Genomic DNA, 22,192 nt, shown 5'->3' with positions numbered 1-22,192 from the left:
CCGCCCCGCCGCTGCCGCCGACCGCCGGAGCCCGCCGCGCTACCGCTCCGAGCGTCGCCGCCGCCGCAGGCCGCGCTCCGCGCAAGGCGCCCCGGAGCCCGCCCCGCGCCCCGCGCCCGCTCGCTGCCGCCGCGCCGCCCCCCGCGCCCAGCGCCGGTGGTTCCGCCCGCCGCGCCCCGCCCGCCTCGCACGTCCGCCTGGCGCGGCGACGCGGCGACGCCGGCAGCGTGGCGGGCGGGGCTGCGGCGGGCCTCCGTGAGTGTGCGCTTTTGAGCGGCGGCGAGAGCTCCGCGCCCCGCCGGCATGAGCTACGACCGCGCCATCACCGTCTTCTCGCCCGACGGCCACCTCTTCCAAGTGGAATACGCGCAGGAGGCCGTCAAGAAGGGCTCGACTGCGGTGAGCACGGGGCCGGGGCGCGGCGGGCCGAGCGCCTTCTTGGAGGCGGGCAGCAGCGTGTCTGGGGCGGCGGGCCTGCAGACAGGGCACGGGCGGCGAGGCTGGCGACCAGGAGCGGAGCAGAGCCGCGGGCACGCGCCCATGCCGTGGAGAGCTGGCGACGCTTGGGCGGCGGCCGCGCTTTGGGCCGTTCTGTAGCCTCTGCGGTGGCCTCAGCCGGGCGCCGCAACGCGGGCTGCCGGGCCGCGCGCCGGGCTGGGGCCATCTTGGGGCGCCGGGAGCTGAGGCCCCAGGTGCGCAGGCGGCAGGAGGGCTGGCGGCGTTCCCGCAGCCAGCAGTGGCGGGGACCGCCCCGGCGAGACCCAGGTGGGCGTCCAGAACAAAAGGAGGCTCGGGGCCTGCGCTGGTACCAGGCCGCTTCCGGGTCCAGCTGCGCCGCGGAAGGCGCACTGTCACGCTGAGTTCTGGTCCCAGCGTGGCGCTCTCGCCTCGCCAGTGTTCTTGTTCAGGGACTCAACTGTTCGTCACTAAGGAAACGTCAAATCGTGACTCTTTGGGACACCTGCCAATGTTACTGGCAAACCGTAGGACGATTTTTCTTGTGTTACCTGGCCTTTCAGAGGTTGAGCAGACACACGGTTCTGAATTTTAAGTGTTTCCATCTCCCCAGTCTTTAACAATATTGAAATTAAAGCTTCAGGTATGTCTGGTGACCTAACAGTCCAAAAGGCTGTGGCAGAGGAACAGGCTAATGCCCACCAGGGACTCCCAGTGCCTGCTCTGCGTGGCCAGCTGCAGCTTACAAGCTTCTCTTGTTCGCTGCTTGACGCTAAAGGACATTTGAGGAATCACAGGGCAAACTGAAACACACTCCAGGCTGGGGGCCAGATGGACTGGCCAAGACCTTGCTGAGGTGCCCCTAGCATCTGGAAGCCGAGGCCAGGGATGCTACTCCACTGGCCACAGCACTGTACAATCCCACCTGCTGCAGGGCCCTCTATAGCAGGCAGGCTTTGTTGGTCCCAATGTTCCTGCACTTGTCTAGATTCAAGGGTCAACTTCAGGTGATTTCCCCTTTGTAATCCACATCCTCCTCTCTGCTGTGCCTGCCAAAAACAGGGTGATGTTGACTTTTCAGTGGGTAGTTGTTGCAAACCAGGAGTTTGTCCTTGGCTTTGAGGTTTGGAAGGACTGATCCCTTGGACCGAAATGAAGCATTCACATATTACTGGCTAGCTACACTATGCCTAGAACACCACATCAGTATCTAAAAGGCCCAGGTTGCACACCTGGATCCTGGAACCTGAACTAGCTCCACCAGTAGTGGGTCATTAACCCCTAGTTTGCAGGGCCAGGTGCCCTATGACAGACAAGGAGAGAAAGAGGTGTGGACACACACCTTCCTGTGGGGCTGTTGCCCCCAGTCTTTCCAGGGCCCACATTAATATGAGCTCTCATGTTCTGTGCCCAGTAGGATTCTCATGTGGCTTGTGGATTTTTTTAAAGGTTGGTGTTCGTGGAAGGGACATTGTTGTTCTTGGTGTGGAAAAGAAATCAGTGGCCAAACTACAAGATGAAAGAACAGTGCGCAAGATCTGTGCTTTGGACGACAATGTCTGCATGGCCTTTGCAGGTATGAGCCCTGCCAGGGCCTTCTCTGGAATCACGGTGTGCAGCAGAGCTTTGGGGACTACTTGGGGAGAGGGGCAGTTGGGAAACATGTAAACCAGGTTTCTTGGGACCCTCTGCTGGGGCGGGCACAAATGGCCAAATGAATGCAGACACTGCCCAGGTAGGGCTGCTGTGCTGCTTCACCTCCAGTTACCTTCCTTGGTCAGTGATCAGGGTGTTATCACCCTGTACCCGTGGCATGGAGGACAGTGCTTTGCCATCACCAGCAACCAATGGGTGGCATTTGTGGAACACCAGCAGTGCATTGCCATGCCTTGATCCTGCCCTCCCTTAGAAGATCCAATCTAGGAAGATCTGTTTTTTGTTTTTCAGTACTGAGGCGTGAGCCCTGGGCTTTGAGAATGCTAGACAAGTGCTCTCACCGAGCTACATCCCCAGCCCTAGTATGTTTAAATAGGATCTGATGCACACTTTTTTTTTTTTCTTTCCGGTGGAAGGGTATACCAGGGATCAAATCCAGGAGTGCTTAACCACTGATAACATTCTCAGCCCGTTTTATATTTTTTGAGATAAGATTTCTCAATGTTGCTGAGCTGACTTTGAACTTGAGATCTTCCTGCCTCAGCTTCCCAAGCTGCTGGGAGCATAGGTGTGTGCCACCGTGGCCAGCCCACACAACTTTTCATGTGTTCCGCTTTCTCAGAAGTTTCTGAGGGCTGATTAGTTCCGCTGTCCATCACTCAGAAATGCTGTGGTGGGTTTCAGAGGGCAGGTTTTGGAACTTACCTAGGTGGAACAGTGAGTGGCAACTGCAGCAGAAGCTCCTCTGCCTCTATTGCAGGCCTCACTGCCGACGCACGGATAGTCATCAACAGGGCCCGAGTGGAGTGCCAGAGCCACCGGCTGACTGTGGAGGACCCTGTCACCGTGGAGTACATCACCCGCTACATTGCCAGCCTGAAGCAGGTGAGTGCTGCCCTCCTTGTGATGCAGCAGGCACTGTCCTGGAGTGTCCTATGTGGTGTTACCTCACGCGGACATCTCCTTCGGTTCCTGGCCTCGGCTAAGTCTGTGTGTGTGTGTGTGTGTGTGTGTGTGTGTGTGTGAGACTTAAGGCCTCTCCCATTGGGCCGCATTGTTCTGCTGTCCCTTTCTGCTGGAGACAGTCTGGATTCATGTTTCTGGAGAGAAATAATCGTTTTCATCTTGCCCTTTTGAACCACTAGTTACCAAGCAGTTGGAAGGGGGCTGGAAGCTCACCAACTCTGGTTCTCAGATGCCATTCATCTGAAAACTAGCATGTGGCAAGAGTGCAAGTCTGCCCCTCGAGATAATTTCCAGCAGCCTGTTTTATTCCATAATGTAGTTCCAGTCCTGGGTGAGTCTAAGAATGAAAATGCAGAAAGGAGAGATGTTGAAAGCTATTAGCTAATTTCGTTTATTAGTCGAATGGCAGATAACCTGGAGGTGGGCTTAATGCTGAACATTTAATCCTTACACTAAGCACAGTTGTTTTGGATGTCACATGAATTTTCTCATGGTTGACAGCACTGACTTCTTTCCCTGCCAGCGTTATACACAGAGCAATGGGCGCAGGCCGTTCGGCATCTCTGCCCTCATTGTGGGTTTCGACTTTGATGGCACCCCCAGACTCTATCAGACTGACCCCTCGGGCACATACCATGCCTGGAAGGTGAGTCCAGGACAAAGTAAAGGGAGGGACTAAAGTCCTTGGGGAGGTATGGGGCCTCTTGCCAGTGAACAAGCAGCAGTGTAAGTTACCTTGGTCCTAAGTGAACAATCTGTTTCATGAAATGTTACTGATGTGAATGAAAGTAAAAAGTTCACTCAGTCGCAAAGGACACCAAGATTCAAGGATGTGTGGCATAAATTTAAACTTCCCAGTGTCTCAATAATAAAATGGAATATAATCCCATTCATAACATTACCAGTTTCTTAATAATTAAAGTATAATCCCTTATTGTAATAAGAATTAGCACCAATCCTAAATCCTGTGTGTGTGCATGTGCATACACAGCTATTATGGAGGCCCCAAGTCTAGGGCTGTCAACTCATGCACTGCTACAGAGCAAATAGCACAGCTGAAGTAGAAGACAGGGGTGGCTCTGGTTGTGCCTTGTGAGCCCACACTTGTCTGTTTCAGGCCAATGCCATAGGCCGGGGTGCCAAGTCAGTGCGTGAGTTCCTGGAGAAGAACTATACCGATGAGGCCATTGAGACAGATGATCTGACCATCAAGCTGGTGATCAAGGCCCTCCTGGAAGTAAGTGTGTCTGGGCAAGATGGAGAAGGAGCATGTGTGACAATAGCCAAGGCAGTGCTGGATGGTTGGGAGTTGTCCAGCTGCCATGCACCACAGAGCCCTGGGAAAGAAAGTGCCATCATCTGCTTCTTCATACAGCAGGGGTAGTCACGGCTCACCCAGGAACACAGAGCATGAGAAGCAGGCAGACAGAAGCCCAGTCATCAGACTGTGGACTCTGTACTACAGATGTCACTTGGCCTCCCAGAGGCTTGCGTTGCTAAATTGGGAAATTAAGAGATCCAGAGCTAGGGGCTAAGGATCTATCAAGAACTCACAGGCTCCATCAAGACTTTGAAGTACAAATAGGCAAAGCCAGGCCCGGAGTCAGGCATTGTGCTTCCCAGTGGCCACTGCTGCCTGTCCAAGGAGGGCTGCCAGGATTGCCACTGTGTTCTTGAGAGCAGAGGTGTCTTAACATTCCTCTCTTTCCCTTCAAGGTAGTCCAATCAGGTGGCAAAAACATTGAACTTGCTGTCATGAGGAGAGATCAGCCCCTTAAGGTAATCCTCAAGTCGTCACCTTGATTTGATGATGTTTTCTTAGCCATGTGGTTTGAGCTGAAATCTGGAGAGCCATGGTTCAGACCCTCTCCTGTGTAAAATCATAGAAAGACTCCATGGTGTTTCCTTCTGGAGGGTCACTTCCTCCTGAGGCCATCATGCTGTGGCTTCAGCTGCTCCAATGTCCAAGGCTCCATGCAGTCTGAACATTTTCCACTTGCTTCCATGGTTCCCAGTGGTGTTCATGTGTTCTCTTGGTGTACCGAGGCTGCCAAATGCAACTTTGTTTTTAACACCTCAGGCAAATGTCACCCTAGTTCCTTGAAGCCCTTCTCCAAAGGGGCTGTGGAATGGCTGCAGCACAAACCAGGCTGCACTGCCCGAACGAGCTAGTGTTTTGTACCTTGTACAACCTGGGGGTTAAACATGTTTCTGAAGTTTTAAAAAATTCTATGTTGTAGATTCTCAATCCTGAAGAAATTGAGAAATACGTTGCTGAAATTGAAAAAGAAAAAGAAGAAAATGAAAAGAAGAAACAAAAGAAAGCATCGTGATGAAGAAATCTCTCTTGCTTAGAACAGCTTTTAAACTTGGTCACTGATGAGTCTCTGTGGGCGTTTCCATTCATCCACCTGTCTGGGATGTCAAGAGTACCCAATAAACTTCCGTATTTTTTAGCCTTTGCTTGTGAAGAGAGCATGGATCTTTTTAGGTGTGATCATACTAGCTCTTTAAGAAGATGGGGTCTTTCCCCCTTGTTTTGGGAATCTGTGTACTTGCTTTTTACGCACTTTCTTTTCTGTCCCTTGTTGCCAGGCTCCTAACAAGCCAGGGTTCGCCTCTGGGGGTTCAATACAATTTTCCATTTCCTTCCAGGCAATGAGTTGCTATATTCAAAATTAGTTTTTTCTTTCGGCTTTTAATGGATTTGTTTGTCTCCTGTTTTCTACCTAGCTGTTCCCCTCTCTCACATTTTAGCCAGAAAGAACCCCTCTTGGCCTTTGGGTCCTGGGCTGCTCCAGGCACGTGCTGCTGCCTCCCTCAGCCCCCAGCTGCCCTCTCTAGCTTGCAGTATATGCTATCCTCTAAAACACAGACTCAGGAGATCACTTTTAAGCTCAGCATAAAAATGTGTAATTGTCAAAATGACTGTCAACTGGATTAACAGCAAGGCTACTTCAGGTGGTAAGCAGCCTTTACATCCACCAGCAGCACAGTCCAGCTGCTGAGCTGCACAGGTCAGAATGAGGGCTGTGGCCCCTGGCATCTACCATACACACTGAAAATAACTGGTCATTGGGCATTGGGTTACTTCCCTCCACTGCCACCACCAAAACAGAAGGCTGCCTGCTGCCAGTTCCTGCCTAAGTGGAGCATAAGCAGGTACCATAAGGGAAAACCAAATTCAGCTGCCCCTTCTGGTCCTCTGAGCACTGCTTTTAAAGTCACCTGGAAACTCGTTATACTGAAGCAAATAGACTGCTTTTAGCCTAAACTAGTGTATGCAGATTCTAGACAGCAGGGCCACTCATCCCAGAAAGGCCACCAACAAGAGGATCCAGGCCTATCTCAATGCACTTCAGCAGGGTCTCTCCTTCCTCAGGCACTATATGGAACCAATTCCCCCAAATCCTACCACCCCAAGTGTACTCTAGGGCTGAATAGCACCTGCCTCTGGGTGGGCCCTGGATATGCTGCAGAGGTTGTTAGGCAGCACAGAAAAAAGTTTTAAGGGTTTGCATATTTATTTATAATTACAATTTACATTTCCCAAACAAAGCAGTGCCAATGCTATGTTCTACTTCTCAGCCATGAAGTCCTACAAAAATAAACCCAAGCATTTACAATGACTTAATACAGAACTAAAGCCTTCATAGCTATTTAAAGGGGTTTAGTTACCAAGGTGCTTATTTTCAACAAAATGCCCTGTCAATCAGAAGGATGCATGCTTACACTGGAGGTCTGACCCATCTTACTCATGCAACAAATTTATATTCCCCACCCTCCCTCCACCCACCTTTAAAACAAACACACAAGAACTATTTACAATCCAGAGGAAAAAAGGTCAACTGACCTTGCAAAAAAAGACTGGCTCATTTCCAAGTGGATGAGGACAAGAGTCCAACACTGACCTGGGTCAGAGGCTGGTAAGGACAGGACAGGAGAGGAGAGCCAGGGGAACATTGTATGGGGTGGTTCAGGGCTTCAACCCTTGGCCTCAGTGCCTGTTGAAGCCAGGCTCTGCATAGGTAACGTTCAGGGTCCCTTCCCAGTACCACCAAGTCCACCACCCTCTGCCAGCCCCCAACCCTAACAATATCACTCCGGTTTGTTACACAACATGATCCATGGGATATCCCTTTCCCTGCCTTTGCCCCACCCACGCACATGTCCGGCCCACCCTGTGCTGGCCCTGCCAGGCTCCTGAACCCTACCAATGACGGTGGGGGGGGTGGGGTGCCAGGCCAGCAGCACCAGGGGCCAGATGGGTTACAGAAATGCACTTGGCCGCATGTGCCAAATGAGATTTGGTTCCACTTTAAAAGTCAAAGCTGTCATAAAAAAAGAAAAATCACAAAGTGAGGATCAAACCTTCGCTATAGAAAATGCCAAAACCTTAGAATTAGGCTATGCGCAACCAAAAAGGAAACGTAGGTCAAGATACCTCAAAGAGGTTACCCATGAATACTTCCCAAAAAACAAGTGGTTTTAACTCAGACCACGTCTAAGTTCAGTTAAGTCCAAAACATAAGTAGCAGTATGGGAATTTTCCAACTCAGTAAACAGGACCCACTCCTTCCCTGTTAGGTGCAGAGCATTTCTGTGGTGTCCTTATGTACACAGCGTCACTTCTGAGATCTTCAGCAGGAGCCTGCAAAAGAGGACAGAAAAATGAGCATATCCACACCAACTGTTACACGGCTACTCAGTATCAGCAGGGACTGCTGCCTGACCAGTAACAGGGGCCACTCAACCCCTCTTCCCTCCCTTGGACCGCCCACTGTCCTGTCAGCGTCCCCTCCAAGTAGCACACTGAGGACTGGGAGACAGTGAGTGGCAGGAAGCCCTGGTTCCTCCAAATGCCACCTGGTTGGGGTGGGTCAGTACCAGTCACCATACAGGGACAATGCCCAGACCCAGGAGTGCACACAATCCCTGGGGCCTTGCTAACAGGCTCCGACTCAGTGCAGGGCTAGGCTGGACTAGGGCATCATGCCGGAGCCCAGCAGCAAGCACAGAGCCCTCACCAGACTCCACCATGGTCCTTGCCCTCCCACACCCATGATCTCAGCTGGATGAAGTGGGCAGCAACCTGGGTCCTACCCGAGAGGCCCAGGTTGGGCAGGCCTGGGTCAGACCTGACTCTCTCTGAGGGCTGAGGCCATCAGTGGGGCCTGACACCTTCAGGATGCTCTTCTTGTGTGAAGACAGAAAGCCCACCTACCCTCTAGCACCTCTGCTCTGGCTAGGTACACCTGTCCCAGTGCCTCCCACCCAAGGATCCAGAAGGTTCCCACACTCACTCAGGCTGCATCTTCACACCCTGCCTGTCCCAGCTCTGTGGGAAGTTGGGTTGCGCCGGGTTGTCCCGTTGCCCCTTCCTCCACGGAACCCACCACGGGAACTACGACCGCGGAGGAACCTCCCTGACACGCCAAAGGTCTCCGTGTTGAGCTTCCTCTCTTCAGCCCATGTTGTACGCCTGGAACTGGACCAGAGATAAAGTGTGTGGAATTCTGATGACAGCAGGTAACAATTCAAGCTCCATCCTCGTAACACAGGGAAGAACCACAAGCTGTTGCTGGAGCCATTACAGAGGTGGAGGGAGCAGGTTAGGCCTGGAGATGAAGACCACTGCAGCCATCTTCCTGAGCATGGACTGCTCAAAACCTACCTTTCATCAACAAGGCTAAGCAGGTTGCCACCAGTGGGTGACAAAGGAAGCCTTCTCTCCACTGATTGCTGGGCAGGGAGAGAAGCTTGGGGCTCCCAGGCCCCATGCAGACCTCAGACCAGAACAGGATACAGACTCCTCCAGACTCAGGTTTCTACTAGAAGGATATGGGTGGAGAGGGGCAGGGCTGGATGGAGCAAGAATGGTGCATGTGCTTCTGGGGGTGATAGCAGATGGCATCACAGCTCTCACACACCATGCTGCCCAAACATTTGGGAGCACAACTCCCATGTACAACCATGTGCCCAGTGCAGCCAAAATGTTGGCAGACAGTCAGCCAGTTCCTGCCCTTCAGTCTAGAAGCCTGTTGCATCCACATGCTTCTTGGTTGAAAATGACACTGTTCTTCACGTACCCAGGCCAAGACATGTGGGAGTCATTCTGGACTCCCCACGCCCTCTAAGTGCCATCCTCAAAACACACTGTGTCCAGCCTTCCCACCACATACAGCCCAGTATTCCAAGAACCTGCACTCCTGCTGAACCAGCCACCTTGTCACCCAGCCTCATAGTGGCCCACTCTGGGCCACTCTCATCAACATGCTATATTGTTACATGTCACTCCTGGAAGGTTGCCCACAGGATCATAACAAAGCCAACATCATTATTGTGACCTACAACACCCTACTTGAACTCCTATAACACCTTCCAACCCAGCCCCACAGAGACACAGACCTTCACTCACCCTTGTGGCTACCCTCTGACCCAGCCCTGCCCACCCTCCACTGCTGGGCTCCTCCGTGTCCTCTGTTCATGTTTTGTGCATCTCCACTTGCATGCTCCCCCAGTGGAGTGTGAGCATGTGCCAGGGCCACTCAATTTTGCCTGCTGCCACTCTTGAATGCCTGGGAGCATTCCTGGTGCTCAACCTGCAGGACACATGGATCTGGGTTTCCACACCATGCCTACTCTACAGATTGCCCACACAGTCCAGAACATTCACCCAAGGTACTAAAGACGATCACACACGTGAAACATGGTCACTGGTGGCCAACACCAAGGGAAAGAACATCACGGTCAGAACACTAGCCAGGCCACTGAGACCAGCAAGCAGCTCAGCAAGAGCACTGAATGTGGACAGGAAACCTAGTGACCAGAGGCCTGACCTCATTGAGTTCCCCTGTGGCTGGATGATTGCCAGAATTTCTTGCACCACATCCTGGATGGCTGAGAGAGACAACTGGGGACTCTAGCATCTATTACACAGAAATGCAAGCTCCTAGGGCATGTGCCCTGAATTCAAGGCTGTAGGTTAGGTCTTCAGGTGGAGACTGCAGAGTCTGTGCTCCTGAGACATGCATGCAGTGATGACCTTCTCTACCAGTCCACGGAGGCCTCACCTGGTCTTGAGTTCAGAGGAGATGTTGTCAAAGAATGACTTGGATTTATCGTAGTAGCAGTTGGGCCCCAGGAGGTCTTCTTCAGCAGGAGTTTCATCACTCTGAGTCACCACGGCTGGGTCCTTCTCTTCCCCCTTCTCAGCTTTGTCCTCTACAAAGAGAAGTAGAGCACACAAAGGTGCAGAAGCAAACACCACAACCCCCCTCCAAGGAGGTCTCTCTCCAGGGGTCCATTCAGCAGCCCACACCATGTGTCTGTGTCATGCTAAGCAGAGACCTCTTTTTATCAACAGTCAGAACAACTGTCTCCCCCTCCCACCCCCAAACACTTTATTATCTCATTAATTATTTGTTAATTCCAGTTTCCAGACTGGTCAGCACCCCAGCTGGCTTCCCAGATCACCTCAATCTTTTCATAGCACACTCTAGGGATACGTCCAGAGAGTAGTAACTTTAATGCAAATCAGACCTTTAAAATTCAGCTTCTTCTTGAATTCTTTATCAAGCTCCTCTCGGTTGAACTGAGCATTTGCACTCTCGAAATCGAAGTCACCTTCAAACTTGATCGTGTTCTCTTTAACATTAGTTGGACGGTTTTGCCCCCTAGAGCGATTTCTTGTTCGCCGGTTGCCTACAAGGAAGAAGGACAGCAATGGCTGAAGTAAACCACCAACCCAATGTTTCCAGCAGGACTTCAAACACAGCTTCCAAGCACAAGCAGACAAGAGGGGCAGCATCCACGAGGACAAGCAAAACGTGGCCTGTTGCTCATGGCTCCCAAACTTGGGTGGCCACAGGTGTTACCTGACCGCCTCCTTTGAGGTCTTCGGTTCTCGTCATTCACCTGCCCTTGAGTGTGCACAGCTGCCGGTGGGACTACATCTGAGGCGCAAAGGGAAGAGTAAGGCAAAGCTCCTGCAGAAGCCAGAACCCAGCCACCAAAGCAGGGCACCACCACTGCCTGGGGCCCCATGGAAGGAAGTCTGCCATATGGGCCTGTCCAAAAGCATATGGGGCTTAGAATAGGAGAGGAGTTTAATGCTTTAAAAAATAACCCAGAAAGTAGTGTGCTACTGTGAACTCAGCAAACTGCAGGGGAGGAAGAACTCAAGTACCGCCAGTGGTCTTGCTGCTTGGCTGGGCCTGGCGACCGTTGAGTTGCGTCCCTGTGGTGCCCTTGCCAGGTAACAGCTTCTTGGCATTCAGGTTATCGACAGAGCCAGTCTGGACAGCCTGTTCCACCATGGGGCTCTTGCCAACAGGGGCAGAAGGAAAGCCAGCTCCTGAATTGAGAAGAGGAAGAGGGTTTACAAACAGAGAAGAAAAGCCTTACACCTCCAGTCACTTCTTTTCTGGCTGACAATCAGGCAGGAGAGGGCAACTGCCCAGAGAGGGTCCAAGCCCAGGCCAAGCTTCCCCAGACTGGGCCACTCCCTAAGGAACAGCTTTCTAGAACCACATAAACTCTAACCCCAAAGGGGCTCAAATAGCCCTGAGATGATGAATTTCAGGATTCAACAATCTGTTTCATTCCAGTCCACACCAGAGTAGAACCAGCCCAGCCTGGGGTCTTCTAGCAAGTGCAGTGGTCAAACTTCAAAGTTAAATTGTAGAATACTGTCATTTTTGCTTACAAGATAATAAAAAAATAGGATGAAGAGGGAAGAGCTGACCACAGTTGTCAGCCTGCAGCTTCACAAGAGTAGAGGCTCCTCATAAAACAAGAAGGGCTCCCTGGTGGCCTCAGTAAGGGCTATTCTTAGAGTACTGCCTGAGATGCATCTCAAAACCAAGCCTCAGTGGTGGTCCTGATACAGGGGATGTCATCTGAACCTGGTAGAGGGTGTGCAAAAGGCCACCTGCCCAGACTGCCTCTTCCCACTCCTCTCCCAGGTTCCAGGATCTGTGGGAAGTGTTAAAGAGAGCACCTGGGGACTGAGTGGAAGTGGTCAAAGATGAGACAGAAAAATAAGTCCTAACCACAGGGTAACTACTGTCAGGGGGGCAGCCCAATACAGATGAAGAAGGGATACACCCTAACTTTGTATACTGGACTGATGTTGTGGAAATCAGTGTAGAAAAGTTCTTGTAGCCAAATCAAGAGTAGCCCTCACAGGGCAGGCATCGGAAAGGTCCTCTCTGACAAGAACTAATCTGGACCACTTTCACTGGCTTATCATCACATGGGAATGGATAGGGCAAGAACTTTGGGCATATTTGCCTTTTAGAAAATTGAACCAGTTAAAACAATCTATCTGCCCTTTGGGTAGTTTTATGTAAATATTCCTGAGAAAAATCAGAGTACAAAGTGTTTAAGTGGAAAAAATATGACTGCTCTCAGACATGCAGAACTTAAAAGCAACATATCTAACAGACTGACAGTGCTTGTGTGGCCAAACAAGAGCACAGATAGTTTCTTGGACCAAGTATGGATGATGGTAAAGGCCTGAGCCTGTGGCAATGCAGATGAAGCATAGGTAAAAAAGATGTGTAAGAAAACAGTGAAAGTGAAGTTCAGAACTTGAGGTAAGTGAGAACATCAGGAAACTCTAAAAATACCATAGGCATTGTTGTCTTAGCAGACAGGTGGACACTAGATTGACAAGGTGGCCTTCAGGACAATACCCAGCAGCTGGCCATAGAGCTGATCGTCACTGAGCTCCCATCCTGAACACGCTGAAGGATGACTTGTGTTTGTGAAGTGGCTGGGGAACGCCACTGGAGCAGTCTAGAACATAATTAGGTCCCAGCAAACCCCCAGGGAAATAGCTTTGTATTCAAAGGAAGTTTCCCAAGCATGATGGTTGGGGCAAGTCAAAACAAACTCTAGACCCAGGCAGTGTGAACCAAGGGCTCCCTATCTAAAAATAAAAAATAAAAAGGACTGGGGAGGTGGCTCAGTGGTGTGCCTCTGGTTCAATTCCCAGCACCAAAAGAAAAAAAAAAAAAAGCTATAAAACTGGTAGTTTTGAACCACATTTTGGTCTGAACAAAACAGAAGCAGTATCACTGCTCCCTAGGCCTAGCAAACAATCTATGGCTCCTGCCATTCTGGCTCTCATTTTACCCCCTTGCACTCAGAATGGTCTGCAAGACAGCATGCAGTTAGTTCTCCAAACTGCTGTTACCCTTGGAAGTGAGCTGAGGTGGCTCTGAGGACATGTCAAGCTCTGAAACAGGCTGTGGAGATGGAGAAGAACTAGGGCTGGAAGCAGCGGCTGAGGCTGGAGGGCTTACCAACTTCTCTAAAGGAAGAGAAAGGAGAAAAGAGCAAAGAGAAAGCACACAAATAAGTCAAGACATACTTATCTTGTGTCTAGCAAACTTGGGAAGAGCCAAGCAGACTCTCATAGGACACTTTGCTCATACACACACATTTTAGAAACAGTAAGCTGGGCTGAGAAATCACCTGTCACACGAGGAACAGCAATCAAGACAAACAAGTAACCCACAGAACTGATCTGGGTCTAATTAATGCTTCCTGCCTCACACTGGGGTCCAAGCAAAGACTGCCAGTGCCATGTTCTGAACACAGCTGCAGAGCTAGAGCCAGGCCAAGGCCAAGGACAAGACCACGCTCACTCTCAACATGGAAAACAGACTCTTTACTCTGGGACTAGTCAACCTTGGTTAAAACCATTTTGAGCAGGACCCTTGTGGTAGAATAACAAAAAGATTTAACAAGAAAATAGAATATTATATTTACAGGCTCACAGATGTGCAAACATCTAGAAGTCCTACATAACTACACATGTCAGCACTCCTCTTCCAGGCAGGTGTACCAGGACTTCCAGGCTGATGTTCCAGATCAATTCTGACCTGGTCCATTGAGTCTAAGACCCACAATGCCCACTCTCTCTCAGCTGGACAGCTACCAGATACTGGAGAGCGGAAGCTGCACAGGGGAGACCCATCCAGCATGTGCTATAATTAAGTAGTCTAGGAGCTGAACGTGACAAGAGGACATGCCCCACCCTTAGACCTGTCACTGTACTTCCTGGTGGTCATAAGCAGGGTAGTTCAGGAGACAGAAACTGTTACTCACCTAGACCTAAGGACGCAGCATACTGCTGGCTGAGCAGGGAGCTGGCTGCCAGCTGGCCATAGGGCGGCATCCCTCTGAAGGGGCTGTAAGGCACATGCGGCTGGAAGGGCGAGGCGGAGGCAGAGCCCAGAGAAGACTGAACAACGAGACACATCGGTAAGAGAGGTGCAAGGCCATCCTGATACCCTGCAAGTCTGCTCAGAGCACCTGCTCAGAAGGGAAGCGCCAGTTCTGTCACCTGTACTGCTGACATGCTGAGTGGTCCTGGGGGAGTTTTCAGTATGGTCAAAGCTGCCTTTTTCCAACCAGTTGCACCTGTCCACGTAACACTATCATGAATTTCTCCTAACTTAATTAAAACCCTCCGACAACTCCCCTCTGTCACTGGTGGAATCTAACCTCTCTAAACAAGAGAAAGTACCACCCTCAATTCCAGACATATCCCTGCAGAGGTGCTTCCATTTCCCAACATCTGTCTTTGCTCTGAACCCGAAGCCTCAGAGAGGACGGCTGCTAGTCTGAGGACTGACCTTTTCCCATGCCCTTCACCTGGCTATTTCCTCTTTGCCCCTTGGGCCTGGCTCAAACATACATTCTTCTTTCCAAGTCCGTGAGGACCCTCCCTCCAAACTTCAGAAGCCTGGCCTGAAGAGCTCCTCCAAAGCCCACCCTGCCTTCTCCTACCTTCCAGGTGCACCCTCGACTCAGAACCCAGTGCAACCTGAATCCCAAAGGAGCCAACAAATGTTTAAACTTACAAGTAAATATTAATCTGGGCCTCCTGGTAATCCTGAGCCACAACCTAAAACGCTGGAATGTGGCTTAAGACTTACAAATTTGGGGTTCCACTGTTTTCCCGACAAGCATCCCATGCCACTCAGGGCTTGATTACACTATGTCCAGGCAAAACCCCAGAAGTAACACACCTTCACATCACATACACACACACAGTGAGTCACAGGCCTCCTCCCCAAGGGGTCATGCCACACAGAACACACTACCTACTATATGCTGCGTGAATTAATGCTTTTCATAGGAACATCAAGCACTAGATGAAAATGAGACTACGTTTTACTAAAGAGTCATTTCTCAATTTGAGCACTCTAGTCAAACATATACTAAATTCCAGGAGAAGTCAGCTCCCTTAGAAATGGTATCATGTGGAAATACAGTGACACACGTACCTGAACAATGGCAGGGTCCTGAGGGAGAGTGTGCTGAGCTTTCGGAGGTTCACACACAGTGATATCTTTGATGTCACTTCCCCGGAAAATGATGTACTCGTAAATTTCCTCTCTTGGGGGAGCAGGCCTATCTGTAGGACGATCTTCAGTACCAAAGGATCTCACTTAAGGATGGAAAAAAGGAAGGGTTGTCACCCTTTGCCAAGTCCATTTCATCAATCCTCTGTCACTACAGCTCTATATAGTTCCTGGGCCTGCCAGAAGACAAGGGCCTTGCCCTGAGCACCATCCCAACACAATACCCAAATTTATAATTCAACAGCTACTTAATCCCTTTAAGAGGGACCCATCAATGAAAGTCCAAAAAGACAGTCGTTCACAACTGACAAAAAGAATTTCAAAACAAAGTCTCACAAAGATTCATATGCTCCAGTGTAAACACATCGATACACAGAACTCTCTGCTTTGCAAAACCTCCCTGGTTCACATCTGCCTTTGCAGATGAAACCATCAGCTGTTTTGTGCTCAAGGTCTCACCACACTCTGCAGCTGCAAAGGCAGTTTTCTTAGGTGAGGACCCAGGAGAGTGTCATCCTCACCCGTCTGCATACATCCAGTCTAAGGGAACATCATAAAAACGAGGAGAAAAAAGACCTAGAACTGGGATCCCTTAGAATAGCTTCATGAATCCCCAACAGGGTCCAAGAACCCTATCACACTTCTACTCTGTATGGCTCCAGGGTCAGACTGGGCTTGGCAGCAGGCTCTATTTAATAGGGAGGGCAACTCCTACTGGAGGGCCTACTCTTACCTCAGTTTCTATAACTGGGATCTTGTGTCAAAATAAGTACCATACCAAGAGCTCAAACGAACAAAAAGACTTGGAACACTGTGCTGTTTCCTGCAGTGTTACCTTGTGTGCCCAAGTTTGAACATCAGGGTTCAAAAAGAGACATGTCTAGGATTTGGGACAAATGCACCCTGAGTCAGGGGCTCCCTCTGACCCGGGCCAGCTTCAGACAGGTCTCAGCACTTGGCACCAGGACCCTAGGGCCTAACACCAGGCACAGCACACCGCGGGCTGCTGCAGAGCTGGCCGTGCTGGCTTTCCTCCAGGAGGCAGGGGAACCCGCTCCAGTCCTCTAGAGGATGAAGACAAAGAGGCTCTGGGCTCGCGTTGCCAGCACTGGCATGTGGGTTCTGGACCTCTCTAGTCACAACAAGCACCCACAGCTGTCAGCCAGCACCTACAGACAGCTGTCACAAAAGGACAGCTCAGTTGGGCCCACAGTAAAATCAGTCGGTTCAGGCACCCTATGCCAACGGATGCTCCACAGGACCCGGTGGGCCCAGCTGGATAAAGCGTTCCAGGAGAACGCGCGGGTTCGCATCTTTTCACCCCGCCCTCACCCTGCCTTCTGGGGAGGCCTGGGAGACTCGGCACCTGGTCCCTGCTAGACTAGTCCCCCCACACAGGTGAAGAAGAACCACAGCTATCGGAGCCGCCCATCCCGCAACACCTGCAGGACGGGCTGCAAGAGAGGGCGGCGCCACGAAAACCATTGTGTGGGGGCGGGAACCTGGCGAGGCCTGGAGGGGCGTCCCAGGGCGGAGACCGGGTTCCGGGCGCGGAGCGTTCAGGGTGGGGGAGGGGCTCGGGAGCGTCCCGGGAGGAAGGGGCGTCCCGGTGAGCGCGGCGGCTATCCCGGAGTGGAGACCGGGCTCCGGGCCGGGGAATGGGGGCGGGGCCCAGGGAGCGTCCCCGGTGGAGCCGGGGGTCCCGGCGCGAGGAGCGACCCGGGGTGGAACCCGGGGTGGAACCCGGGCTGGGGGGGGAGGGTCCCATAGTGGGGGCGGGGAGCGTCCCGGGGTGGAGACCGGGTGGGGGCGGCGTTCCAGAGTGGGGGCGGGGAGCCGGGGTCCCGGCGCGGGGAGCGTCCCGCGGTGGGGGCCGGGGTCTGGGCGCGGGACCGGCCCGGGGCTGTTGGCGGCGGTTGGGCGCGCGGGGCAGGCCGCTACCTTTGGCGAGCGCCACGGTGGAGTTGTCGGTGTCGATGGTGTAGAGAATGCCCTCGTAGCGGATCTGCGCCTTGGAAATGAGGCTGATCTTGCTGCCCAGATACGGGGTGCCCGAGGAGCCGCTCATGGCGGCGGCCGCCGGGCGCGGGGGACGAGCGCCGGGCCCCGCCCGCTCCGCCCCGCGCGGTCGCCGCGCCGCCGGCTCCTGCGCTGCTCCGCGCCGCCGGGGCGCTTCCCGCTGCGCCCAAGGGGCTTGCGGGCCGCGAGCGAGCGAGCTAGCGGAGCGGGGCGCGCCTCCAGGGTCTGAGGCAAGCGGGGGAGGAGCGACGCCGCAGCCACATCCGGGGCCCAGCGCCGCCACGCGCCGCCCCCGCACGCTGGCCGCCCATTGGTTCGCCGCGCCCGCCGCCCTTTAAATATGGCCGCGCCGCCGGCCACGGTGGGGGCGGGCTCGCGAGCGGCGCCTGCGCAGCAGGGTGCCGCCGGCCGGGGGCCGGCCTCTCCTGCAGCCCACGCCCCCGGCAGCCGACTTCCGGCGGACCCCGCGCGCAACTGGAGCCACAGTACACAGCGGGCTGGGTAGTGTGCGCGTGCGCGGCGAGGACCGCCGGCAGCTGTTTGCTGCGGACCGGGGACGGTCCGGCCCGCGGGGAGGGCGGAGCTTGGCTTCTCCAGGGCCCGCCCCGGGGCACAGGCTGGGCGGGCGGCTGGGCTTAGTTCCCGGCCTCGGCTTCCCTTCCTGCAGAATCTAGGCTCGCAGGCGCCCTTGCGCTGGACTGCGTGAGTCCCGATCCTCATTCCGACGACGGCGAGAGGGGAGGAAGGCGCAGCCAGGCCTGGCGGCCCTTGGGTCGGTTCTCCCTTAAATCGAACTCGCGGTGCGCGCCACGGGAGGCCGCCCCTCCTACCGAACCTGCGGCGCGGTCTGGCCCTTAAAATAAACCCTGACTCGCGCCCCCCACACACATCCCGCCTCCGAGGCCCCGCGGCCTGGGCCGTCTGCCCAGAGCCCGTGCTGAGCCCCCCAACTATGAAGTAGACAGCCTCCCCATCCTCTGTCCTCTCCTCGCATCGCCCTTAGCCTGATTAGTGATTGTACACCTGTGTGCACCGCATGCGTACTTGATCTTTTGTCTTTACTGTGAATATCATGAGATTAGGGTCCAATATTGGGTCTGGGGAAAAATTTAGTGGATAGTTACCAGCGTTTAATAAAAATGAAATAGAATGAGAGAAAAATAGAGTGTACCGCATAATGAAAATAAGTACTATTTTGCAAAGCATTGCATTCTCATTGCCTGTGGGCTTGGTCAGACATAAAATGTATCTTTTGCTAAATTGAGAACAATTTACAGCATGCCAGGTAGGAGTGGTGACTACCTAGTTAAGTGAGGAGGAGACAGACCCAATGTGTAAGTAAGTTGCAAGTAGGCCTGAGAGTGCTTGGTGGGCTTTTGGTCTGGTATCACCCACCTGAAACCCCACACCATTTCCTGCCTTTTGTGAAACCCACTGCGTCAAGACTGGTTGAAGGAGAACAGAGAAAGCACAAGAGAAGGTAGAAGTCTTCCAGTCTTAAATGCTATGATTTAGCTGTGTATTCCAGAATCAATTTTCAGGTTGGGGAAGTTGTATTCAAGAGAACTGAGACAGCCAGTTAAGACTTGGCCCTGTCTGGTAAAGAGAGTCCTGGGAAGTCTGGACTTGGCCTCCCTCAGCGTGGCACACCCACTTGGTCACAGAAGGCTGCACTTGCTGGAGTAGGTCTGTGAGCATCTCGACCACCTGGCTGGTTATCCTGCTGTGGGGCTGAGGTACCCCTGCCATGGTCACAGATTTTTTAACTCCATGCCTCCCATTTCTGAGCCACAAACCTCTGTGTTGAGGGTGGGGTGCATTCTTCACTAACAGGAGCTAGTTCTGTCTTAGAAAAAGCTGAATCCTAAGTCCCAGGACACAAGGTGGGGGTGTGGAGGTGCTGTTCCCCGAGATCTCTGAGTGCCCACCAGACTACTAGGTATGCAGCTGGGTGGTTCCCTGAGGACACTGGCCACAGTGACATGCCCTCAGAGCAGAAGCTAAAAATACATACTGTGCAGTGGTCCAGGAATGTGTCCTGCCCAACACCAGGATTGGAGGGTGCTTGGGAAAGGCCAATGAAGGGGAACGGTTGTGCTGGACCATTGGTATGGTTTATTTCCATCAGCACCTCATGAGGCCAGCTCTTCACATGTGTGCAGGTCTGGAGAGCCCACCTACTTGGTCATCACCAAGCCTCAGACCCATGAGCTGAGAGATGTACAGACATGAGTTAGGGTTCTACGACCCCTGGTCAGGCAGATTTTCAGCCTTGGTTTCTCCATTTGGCAAAAGGAGATTATAGGTGTCCTGTGCATCTCACAGTTGTACTCTAGTCATCCTGAAAATGACTGTGAAAGGCTTTGAGGGTCAGGGGTCAACATGTGGGAGACAGGCTGTGCAGAGGACCACAGGGGCAGTCTCAGAGATCTCTACTGCAACCACAATCCGCCACTTCCTCAGCACCTACCATGTGTATAGAGGAGAGTGAAGAAGTCCCTAATTCCAGAATCAATTCTTGGGTCCGGGGAAGTTGTATAATGTTAACAAGTAGAAGACATAGAGACAGGTCCCTTCCCCACATTGTGTTGCCAGTTTTGCTGGGATGACACAGGCCAGTGTCTTGCAACAGATAAGGGCACACTGCTACAAAAAGCCATTCTGTGACTCAAACCTACATTTGAAAAAGAGCAACCAGCACAGAAATTGAGTCAGTGGTCTAAAGTGTAGGAACGTGCCAGGGAGGGGGACCTTGCCTGTACCCTCGTGTCATTCAGGAATTGGCATGGGGTGGAGCTGAGGGAGCGTCTTCAGATGTTCACCCCACCTGAACCAACCTTCCCACCATAGCCACAGGGAGCAGAAGGAAACACAGGTAGGCTGGGCCTGAGACTCCTTGCTGGCTTTGTAGTGGGCAGGGAAAGAGGCTGGAAGGCCCAGAGTGACAGTCAGTGTTCAAGGCATCATGACTTGAATGTGGCTGGATTGGAAGGCAGAGTGGGCCTTGCAACTTTAAATTCTTCCTTGGGCCTCACCTGTTCTGAGTGTCCAGCTGAAACCCATTTTCTCCTGCACAGGGATTGACAGGCTGCTTTCCCAATGTGAGCCCCCTCCTCTCCTTTCTCTCTTGCCTTCTTTCCCTCTTCCTGCTGCCTGCTCCTCCTCTTCCCTGCCTCATCTCCTACCTCCTTTTCTCTTTTTTCCCTTCTCTTTATTGATTTCTTCACCCTCAGCCCCAGCTGACTACAAGCCATCTGGTGCAAGAAGGGTGAAGTTGAAAAGAAGTTCTTTGAACTCTGCACCCAATTAAAGCCCTTCTGCCTCTCCAGGTGCAGCTCTGGGCCCACTACGAGAGCTGAGGGAACATTGCATTCCTAGATGTCAGGTTCTAAGAGGTCCAGCCCTGGAGCTGCCACCTCAACAATACAGAGGCAGATGTTTGGAAACAGAATCAAGCTCAGGAACAACTTGGGGTGGGGCAGGTTGCCAAGGATCTCTGTTCTACTTGGATAGAAGGTAGATAATAAGCAGGGCATGGAGGTGCATGCCTATAATTCCAGTGACTAGGAGGCTGAGGCAGGAGAATGGCGAGTTCAAGGCCAGTCTCAGCAACTTAGTGAGGCCCTAAACAGCTTAGCAAGACCTGTCTCAAAATAAAAAATTAAGGGCTGGGGATGTGGCTCAAGCGGTAGCGCGCTCGCCTGGCATTCGTGCGGCCCGGGTTCGATCCTCAACACCACATACAAACAAAGATGTGTCCGCCGAAAACTAAAAAAAAATAAATATTAAAAATTCTCTCTCTCTCTCTCCCTCTCTCACTCTCTCTTTAAAAAAAAAATTAAAATTAAAAATTAAAAGGGCTGGGGATGTGGCTCAGTGGTAGAGCGCCTCTGGATTAAATCTCCAGTTTAAAAAAAAAAAAAAAAAGATACAATAAAAGACTCATTCTGAGCCAATTCATCACACATTTCCTAAGTGCCCCCACATGAAGGCCAATGTTTACAAAGCCCTACCCCTCCTCCCCAAGCCCTTGGTAGTTTGACATTGCACCTTTAGAGATGAGGAAGCCAGGTGCCCAGTCTGGGCCAGGTAACTAGCCAGGGTCATACAGCCAGTTGTGACAGGACCATGACCTCAGAGTTCCAACAGCTGACCCCTGATTCTCTGCCTCCGTGTATCCTGCCTTATGGTCCTCTGCGATCAGCCCTGAGGCACAGAGACCAGAGGTGATTTCTGCACTGCAGATGCTCATGCTCTGTGGGTGCCCTGAGGCGGGAACAGGGCAGTGGGGGAAGGAAGCAGTTACTAACCTAAAGGTGTCTTCTCTGGCATTTCATCCTCTCATGACTGGATGGGAGAGATGAAGGATGTATCCTAGGAAGTTGCCATGGCAACCCAGAAGACTACCTAGGAGCATCCCAGCCAGGCTGGGCACTTCTCTTTGTGCCTGCCTAAATACGTGAGTGTCTGCTGGGCAAAGCCACTGCCCCAAGAACAAGGTCATGCCAACAGGGAGATGGGTCAGACCTCCCAAAGCCTGCGCTCACCTGGAAGCACTATTTTTACTTATGTGCAGGTCTGACTTGTTAATACCATAATCTTGTTTCTACTTTGACCAACCTGAGAACGAGTCTGGATTAGGCTCTGGGTGGCAAGGACTGTTTTGCACCAGGAGCTGAAGGTGCACATGGGGACCCACAGAGGCAAACACTGGC

General features: G+C 52.4%; 2 protein-coding genes across 3 annotated transcripts; one reads left to right on the top strand and one right to left on the bottom strand.

Annotated features, from left to right (window-relative positions):
- Nucleotides 1–219: 219 nt before the first annotated feature.
- Psma7 (proteasome 20S subunit alpha 7) lies at nucleotides 220–5,534 on the top strand. The gene is made up of 7 exons (XM_076852058.1): nucleotides 220–399; nucleotides 1,906–2,032; nucleotides 2,873–2,997; nucleotides 3,602–3,724; nucleotides 4,196–4,315; nucleotides 4,795–4,857; nucleotides 5,319–5,534. The coding sequence occupies exons 1-7, from the start codon at nucleotides 304–306 to the stop codon at nucleotides 5,409–5,411; spliced, it is 747 nt and encodes a 248-aa protein (XP_076708173.1). The 5' UTR covers nucleotides 220–303; the 3' UTR covers nucleotides 5,412–5,534.
- On the bottom strand, nucleotides 3,910–17,610 carry Lsm14b (LSM family member 14B). 2 transcript variants are annotated; one of them, XM_076852056.1, is made up of 10 exons: nucleotides 17,400–17,610; nucleotides 15,381–15,544; nucleotides 14,197–14,332; nucleotides 13,280–13,396; nucleotides 11,267–11,434; nucleotides 10,956–11,033; nucleotides 10,621–10,782; nucleotides 10,152–10,302; nucleotides 8,382–8,566; nucleotides 3,910–7,729 (listed from the first exon to the last, which is right to left on the bottom strand). In XM_076852056.1, the coding sequence occupies exons 1-9, from the start codon at nucleotides 17,524–17,526 to the stop codon at nucleotides 8,395–8,397; spliced, it is 1,275 nt and encodes a 424-aa protein (XP_076708171.1). In that variant the 5' UTR covers nucleotides 17,527–17,610; the 3' UTR covers nucleotides 3,910–7,729; nucleotides 8,382–8,394. The 2 variants fall into 2 exon arrangements, with proteins under 2 accessions (XP_076708171.1, XP_076708172.1); XM_076852057.1 differs by lacking the exon at nucleotides 13,280–13,396.
- Between the last annotated feature and the right edge of the window lie 4,582 nt (nucleotides 17,611–22,192).

This window comes from Callospermophilus lateralis, chromosome 3 (genome assembly GCF_048772815.1).
Source record: "Callospermophilus lateralis isolate mCalLat2 chromosome 3, mCalLat2.hap1, whole genome shotgun sequence".
NCBI classification, from domain to species: domain Eukaryota; kingdom Metazoa; phylum Chordata; class Mammalia; order Rodentia; family Sciuridae; genus Callospermophilus; species Callospermophilus lateralis.
The sequence above is the reverse complement of the archived record's forward strand: the minus strand, read 5'-3'. Positions and strand labels throughout refer to the sequence as shown.